Source organism: Apteryx mantelli, chromosome 11 (genome assembly GCF_036417845.1).
Source record: "Apteryx mantelli isolate bAptMan1 chromosome 11, bAptMan1.hap1, whole genome shotgun sequence".
Lineage (NCBI taxonomy): Eukaryota > Metazoa > Chordata > Aves > Apterygiformes > Apterygidae > Apteryx > Apteryx mantelli.
Window position 1 is genome coordinate 27,164,932 of NC_089988.1, and position 8,093 is coordinate 27,173,024.

General features: G+C 53.6%; 1 protein-coding gene across 1 annotated transcript; it reads right to left on the minus strand.

The window, feature by feature from the left end:
- Positions 1 to 221: 221 nt before the first annotated feature.
- On the minus strand, positions 222 to 7,605 carry LOC136993051 (olfactory receptor 14J1-like; the record flags this gene model as incomplete). Its single annotated transcript, XM_067303070.1, has 2 exons — positions 222 to 380; positions 7,153 to 7,605. Coding segments are annotated over 2 exons (612 nt in total), but the record flags the coding sequence as incomplete, so codon positions are not given.
- Between the last annotated feature and the right edge of the window lie 488 nt (positions 7,606 to 8,093).

Genomic DNA, 8,093 nt, shown 5'->3' on the forward strand with positions numbered 1-8,093 from the left:
TCCCCTTTTATTACAGTGGTGCTACTTGGGAGGCCAACTCTGACACAGTGATGAGCAGATTTACAGAAGTCCTCTGGGTCAGACAGCAGGGTTTGTGCCTCTGGAGAGGTGGGATGAATTCAAACTTTTCTGTAAAAACATGACTATCACAGGCAGAACTCCCAAAACAAAAGAGCTGTCTGAGATAAACTGGAAATGGCTTGTGAGGAAAGATGGGCAGCTTATTGTTGCTGAGCTAGTACCAACTGAATGAGTTTCCTCACTGCATCCTTGAGCTCCTTGTTCCTCATGCTGTAGATGAGAGGGTTCACTGTTAGAGGTACCAAGGAGTACAGAACAGTCACCACCAGATTCAGAGTTGGGGAGGAGATGGAGGGGGGCTTCAGGTAGGCAAAAAATGTGGTGCTGATGAACAGGGAGACCATGGCCAGGTGAGGGAGGCACGTGGAAAAGGCTTTGTGCCAGCCCTGCTCAGAGGGCATCCTGAGAACCACAGTAAAGATCTGCACGTAGGACTGCACAGTGAAAATGAAACACCCCAAAGTTAAAGAGGCACTAAACACAAGAACCCCAACTTCCCTGAGGTAGGAAATCTGAGCAGGAGACCTTGAGGATCTGGGGAACTTCGCAGAAGAACTGGTCCACTGTGTTGCCTTGGCACAGTGGTATGGAAAATGTGTTAGCAGTGTGCAGGAGACCATTGAGAAAACCACTGGCCCAGGCAGCAGCTGCCATTTTGACACAAGCTCTGCTGTCCATGTAGTGCAGGGGTTTGCAGATGGCAACATAGCGGTCACAGGCCATGACAGTGAGAAGAAAATACTCTGCCAACATAAAGAAGACCAAGAAAAAGACCTGGGCAGCCCATTCCGAGTAGGAAATGGCCCTGGTGTCCCTCAGGGAATAGGCCATGGATTTGGGGACAGTGGTGGAGATGGTGCCAAGGTCAAGGAGAGAAAGGTTGAGGAGGAGGAAGTACATGGGGGTACCAAACCAAAAAATGGTCCTGCCAAAGGACTTCTGGAATGATACAGCCGGGAAAGGCAGTAGAGGGTTGACGGGGTGCTACAAGTCCCACGGACAAAAGGCTTTCCTTTTTCTCCTTCTCCCACAGAATCACAGAATCACAGAATCACTGAGGTTGGAAGGGACCTCTGGAGATCATCTAGTCCAACCCCCCTGCTCAAGCAGGGTCACCTAGAGCACATTGCACAGGATTGCATCCAGGCGGCTTTTGAATATCTCCAGAGAAGGAGACTCCACCACCTCTCGGGGCAACCTGTTCCAGTGCTCTGTCACCCTCACAGTGAAAAAGTTTTTCCTCATGTTAAGATGGAAGTGTCTGTGTTTCAGTTTGTGCCCATTGCCTCGCGTCCTGTCGCTCGGCACCACTGAAAAGAGTCTGGTCCCATCCTCTCGACACCCTCCCTTAAGATACTTGTACACATTGATAAGATCTCCTCTCAGCCTTCTCTTCTCCAGGCTAAACAGGCCCAGCTCTCTCAGCCTTTCCTCATAAGAGAGATGCTCCAGTCCCCTAATCATCTTTGTGGCCCTTCGCTGGACTTGCTCCAGTAGTGCCACATCCCTCTTGTACTGGGGAGCCCAGAACTGGACGCAGTACTCCAGATGTGGCCTCACCAGGGCTGAGTAGAGGGGGAGAATCACTTCCCTCGACCTGCTGGCAACACTCTTCCTGATGCAGCCCAGGATACCATTGGCCTTCTTGGCCACAAGGGCACATTGCTGCCTCATGCTTAACTTGGTGTCCACCAGCACTCCCAGGTCCTTCTCCGCAGAGCTGCTTTCCAGCAGGTCAACCCCCAACCTGTACTGCTGCATGGGGTTATTCCTCCCCAGGTGCAGGACCCTGCACTTCCCTTTGTTGAATTTCATGAGGTTCCTCTGCGCCCACCTCTCCAGCCTGTCCAGGTCTCTTTGAATGGCAGCACAGCCCTCTGGCGTATCGGCCACTCCTCCCAGTTTTGTATCGTCAGCAAACTTGCTGAGTGTGCACTCTGTGCCTTCATCCAGGTCATTGATGAAGAAGTTGAACAAGACTGGACCCAGTACTGACCCCTGGGGGACACCGCTAGCTACAGGCCTCCAACTAGACTCTGTGCCACTGATCACAACTCTCTGAGCTCTGCCATTCAGCCAGGTCTCAATCCACCTCACTGTCCACTCATCTAACCCACACTTCCTGAGCTTGTCTATGAGGATGCTATGGGAGACAGTGTCAAAAGCCTTGCTGAAGTCTAGGTAGACAACATCCACTGCTCTCCCCTCATCTACCCAGCCAGTCATTCCATCATAGAAGGCTATCAGATTGGTTAGGCATGATTTCCCCTTGGTGAAGCCATGCTGACTACTCCTGATCACCTTCTTTTCCTCCACATGCGTGGAGATGGCTTCCAGGATGATCTGCTCCATCACCTTTCCAGGGATGGAGGTGAGGCTGACTGGCCTGTAGTTCCCTGGGTCCTCCTTCTTGCCCTTTTTGAAGACTGGGGTGACATTGGCTTTCTTCCAGTCCTCGGGCACCTCCCCTGTTCTCCATGACCTTTCAAAGATGATGGAGAGTGGCTTAGCAATGACATCCGCCAGCTCCCTCAGCACTCGTGGGTGCATCCCATCAGGGCCCATGGATCTGTGGGTGTCAAGTTTGCTTAAATGGTCTCTAACCCACTCCTCCTCCACCAAGGGAAAGTCTTCCTCTCTCCAGACTTTCTCTCTTGCCTCCAGGGTCTGGGGTTCCTGAGGGCTGGCCTGACCAGTAAAGACTGAAGCAAAGAAGGCATTCAGTAACTCTGCCTTCTCTGCATCCTTCGTCACCAGGGCACCCACTCCATTCAGCAAAGGGCCCACATTTTCCCTAGTCTTCCTCTTGCTGCTGATATATTTGAAGAAGCCCTTCTTGTTGTCCTTGACATCTCTAGCCAGATTTAATTCCAAACGGGCCTTAGCCTTCCTCGTCGCATCCCTGCATACTCTGACAACATTCCTATATTCCTCCCAAGTGGCCTGTCTCCCTTTCCACTTTCTGTATACTTCCTTCTTCTGGTTGAGTTTTGCCAGGAGCTCCTTGCTCATCCATGCAGGTCTCCTACCTCCTTTGCTTGACTTCCTACTCATAGGGATGCACCGCTCTTGAGCCTGGAGGAAGTGATGTTTGAATATTAACCAACTCTCTTGAACACTCCTTCCTTCCAGGGCCCTCACCCATGGGATTCCTCCAAGTAGGTCCCTGAAGAGGTCAAAGTTTGCTCTCCTGAAGTCCAGGGTTGCGATCCTACTTGGTGCCCTGCTGCCTCCTCGCAGGATCCTGAACTCCACCATCTCATGGTCACTGCAGCCAAGGCAGCCCCCAACCTTCACATCTTCCACCAGTCCTTCTTTGTTTGTTAGTACGAGGTCCAGCAGCACACCTCTCCTTGTTGGCTCCTCCACCACCTGGGTCAAGAAGTTGTCACCAATGCTCTGCAGGAATCTCCAGGACTGTTTGTGCCTAGCTGTGTTGTCTTTCCAGCAGATATCGGGGTGGTTGAAGTCCCCCATGAGAACCAGGGCCTGGGAACGTGAGGCTACTTCCAGCTGTCTGTAGAAGGCCTCATCGACTTCCTCATCCTGATCAGGTGGCCTGCAGTAAACACCCACAACAGTGTCACCCATGCTAGCCTGCCCTTTCATCCTTACCCATAAGCTCTCGACTCGCTCTTCATCCACCCCTAGGCACAGCTCAATACATTCCAGTTGCTCTCTCACATAAAGAGCAACTCCACCACCTCGCTTGCCTGGCCTGTCTTTCCTAAAAAGCACGTAGCCATCCATGACAGCACTCCAGTCATGCGAGCTATCCCACCATGTCTCTGTAATGGCAATGAGATCATGGCCCTGAGACCGCACACACATCTCTAGTTCTTCCTGTTTGTTCCCCAAGCTGCGGGCATTGGTGTACAGGCATTTCAGGGAGGTGATCAAGCATGCAGGTTTCCCAGGAGGGATACAAGAGGATCCTCCATAGCCACATCCCATGCGCACTTCCCTGGCTGCATTCACCTGTTGGAGGCATCCTGACTTGAGCAGTCTTTTGCCAACTACCCTGTCACTATAACTCTCCCCTTCCCCCATCTTTCCTAGTTTAAAGCCCTCCTTAGCAGGTTGGCCAACCTGTTGGCAAAGACCCGCGTGCCCCGCCTCGTGAGGTGGATCCCATCTCTCGCCATCAGTTGTCGATCTTCAAACAGGGTCCCATGGTCGTAGAAACCAAAACCCTGTTGCCAACACCAGCGGCGCAGCCAGTCGTTAACCTGCAAAGTCCGTCTCCTCCTCCTCTCCTCCATCCCCTTCACTGGGGGGATTGAGGAGAAGATGACCTGGGCTCCCAGACCCTTGACCACCATCCCCAGAGCTCTGAAATCCTGCTTGCTGGTCTCCAGTTTGCCCTTGGTGTCATTGGCGCCCACATGGAAGAGCAGCAGTGGGTAATAGTCCGAAGAATGGACGAGCCTAGGCAGTCTTTGCATGACATCTCTCACACAAGCCCCCAGCAGGCCACAAACCTCTCTAGACAAGAGGTCAGGTCGGCAGATAGATGCCTCTGTCCCCTGCAGCAGGGAGTCCCCCACAACAATCACCCGCTGCTTCTTCCGGGCATTCCCGCAAGGCACAGGGTCTGTTGTCCCAGTTACTTCCCTTGCAGCCATGCCCATCTCCTCCTCATCCTGGAGGGCACTAAACCTGTTCTTCAGCTGCAAGTCTTTGGGAGGAGTAGGAGCCTTTCTCCTCCCACGAGCAGTGACCAGCTTCCAGCCTTCTTCTACAGTGTTATGATGTATCATTTCACACAGCACAGAGCCCTCAGGCAACTCCACTGCTGTGGGGGGCTGGGACTCCTGAAGCTGCACAGTCTCCGAAAATACCCTATCTCTTGCTCATCTTCTCAGATGCTGTGCAGCCTACTAACTTCCTCCCATAACTCCCTTACCTGACTACACAGCTCGTCAACAGCAGCACACCTCCTGCAGGAGAGCTGACTGCCAGCCCAGGCCTCCCGGAGAGGCCCCAAGCACTCCCTGCAGCCTGAGACCTGCAGGGCTACTTCTACTGTCAGAGGGTCTGTCTGAGTCCAAGCCTCTGACACAGCAACTCCAACAGCCACTGGGGAATGTGCTCCACGGCATGTCACAACCATACTTGAGGAAGCATACACCACAGGGATCAGAAACAAAGGTAGCTTCATGCACCCTGCTGCACAAACTGCTGCCTCTGCTCACTGCCTCTCTGGAAGCTGCCTCTGGGCCTGGCTCTTATATAGGCCTCTCCCTAGCACTGACTCCCAGGGTGCTTGACCTGCCCTAATCAAGGGCCATCTGGATCAAAGGCCCCAACTCCCTCTGGTCAGGGGCAACCAAGAGAGCTCATTAGCAGCAGCCACTCCTAGCTAGAGCTTCTCCCAGGAGCTTTTCCCAGGAGAAGTCAAGGCCTCCTGCAGTTGTCCTTGCCTAGCTTCCGCTCTCCTGTTCACAGCAATCACCTGCTAGTTCCTCGGGGGTCCTCAGAAAGCCCACAACTTCCACAAGATCCTCAAGTTCTAGTCAGAGCCCAAACATTGCTGTGCAAACTGCTGCGTCTGTTCGCTGCCTTTGTTAGCTGCGCTCTCCATCTAAGATCTAAGCAGAGCTATGTGCTGCAGGACCCTACGTGGTCTCAGATGAGAGCTAGAGGAGACATAACATGACCAAGGCAGAGCCTCTGGGGTGATGCCAGGGCAGAGCCAGGGGCAGCAGGCGTGAGAAGAGAAGACCTCCAGCAGCCCTCCAGCAGTTCCTCTCCAAACCTGGTCAGGGAGTTATGCACCTAGTGGTGCTCCTGAGAGAGGACGGTGACAAAGGATGGGGGGCACTGTGAGCTGCATTGCTGGGCACTGACCATCTGTGCTGGGTCTGGGAGTCCTGGCAGGTGGTGCCAGTGGCTGCAGCCCCTGAGAAACCCCCGACCCTGCTTGCAGCAATGAGTCCCCTCCATGACCGTTGGGAGCTTCTGGGGTGTCATGGCTCCCATCTGCCTCCTCTCCCTTTGCTGGCCCAGCCCTGCTGCCCTCCATGTGGCCCCATGGCCCCACTGCACTGACACTGCACAGGACAGGGTGCATTCAGGGGTAGGGAAGTCTCCTCCAGGCATGGTCTGCATGACAGCCCTGAGTGCTCTGTCCCCCAAAGCCCTCCTGAAGCCTCCCACCAGTCCCCAGGTCCTGCTCAGCCCTGATCCTGTCCCCCGGGGTTAGCAGGACTGACCATTATCCCCATACAGGTGCTGAGCCCAGCAGGGAGACAGAGCAGGTCACATTCAAAGATCACATCTCTCCAGGACCATGGGAATGGCCAGTGCTGGAAATGACTGATACAAGAGGCTGGGTCTGGGAGGAGTTTCCTGGGGCAGTTTCTCCTCTCTGTTCATGCAGCAACAAGCTGGGATGGATCTGTGTTCTGACAGACGCTGTTTGAGGGTCCCCCATGGGAGGAGGATGGTCTACAGGCCCAGCAGATGGCCCCAGGACCTCCTCTGCATGCTCCCTGACAGCCCTGCAGAGGACCCAGCAGAGGGCTCGTCCTCCCAGGGCTCACAGCTGGACATCCAGTCCCCCTGCTGGGCATGGAGCTTTGTCTGGGGGTGACTTTTGGGGTAAGGACCAGCAAGAATGGTGCGTGAGATTTTCTAAAGGAAATGTGCTGGGGACAGTGCGTGAGGGACAGCAGCTTTGGAGGAAGAGCCCAGCCTTCAGGCACTGCACCTGCAAGAACCTACTTTATTACAGAGATACTGTGAGGGAGTCAGCTCTGACCCAGTGTTGGACACAGCTTTATATGGGCACCAGGTGAGACAGAGCAGTCTCAGTGAAGGTGGAATGAACCCAACCATTGGTTCAGCAACATGGTGAGAAATAATAATAACAACAGCATTAATAGTCGTGATAAAAATAAAGTGAAAAAAGAAAGCTCAGTCCTGGTACGGGATATGGGGAACTCATTTATGAAGATCAATGGCAATGTTACCACTGCTGAAAAATGTCCAAGAAGTCACTTTCCTCAGGGCATCTTTGAGCTCCTTGTTCCTCATGCTGTAGATGAGGGGGTTCACTGCTGGAGGCACCACTGCGTACAGAACAGTCACCACCATATCCAGAGCTGGGGAGGAGATGGAGGGGGGCTTCAGACAGTCAAACAGGCCAGTGGTGACAAACAGGGAGACCACGGCAAGGTGAGGGAGGCAGGTGGAAAAAGCTTTGTGTCGTCCCTGCTCAGAGGGCATCCTCAGCACAGCAGTGAAGATCTGCACGTAGGACAGCACAATGAAAATGAAACACCCAAACACTAAACAGGCACTAACCGCAATAAGCCCAATTTCCCTGAGGTAGGAGTCTGAGCAGGAGAGCTTGAGGATCTGGGGAATCTCACAGAAGAACTGGTCCACTGTGTTGCCTTGGCAGAGTGGTATGGAAAATGTGTTAGCAGTGTGCAGGAGAGCATGGAGAAATCCACTGCCCCAGACAGCTGCTGCCATTTTGACACAAGCTCTGCTGCCCATGAGGGTTCCATAGTGCAAGGGTCTGCAGATGGCAACAAAGTGGTCACAGGCCATGACTGTGAGAAGAGAATACTCTCCTCCTAACAAGAAGACAAACAGAAAGACTTGAGCAGCGCATCCCCAGTAGGAAATGGTCCTGGTGTCCATCAGGGAATTGGCCATGGATTTGGGGACAGTGGTGGAGACGGTGCCAAGGTCGAGGAGGGAGAGGTTGAGGAGGAAGAAGTACATGGGGGTGTGGAGGTGGTGGTCGCAGGCTACAGCTATGATGATGAGGCCGTTGCCCAGGAGGGCAGCCAGGTAGATGCCCAGGAAGAGCGAGAAGTGCAAGAGCTGCAGCTCCCGTGTGTCTGCAAATGCCAGGAGGAGGAACTCGTTGAGGGAGCTGCTGTTGGACATTTTGCTCCTTTGTGGCACAGGGGGACTGTCTGAGGAAGGAGACACATTAACAAGTTAGGACAGACTTCTCTGAGCAACTTTCTCGTAACTTCCCCCAAACACACACA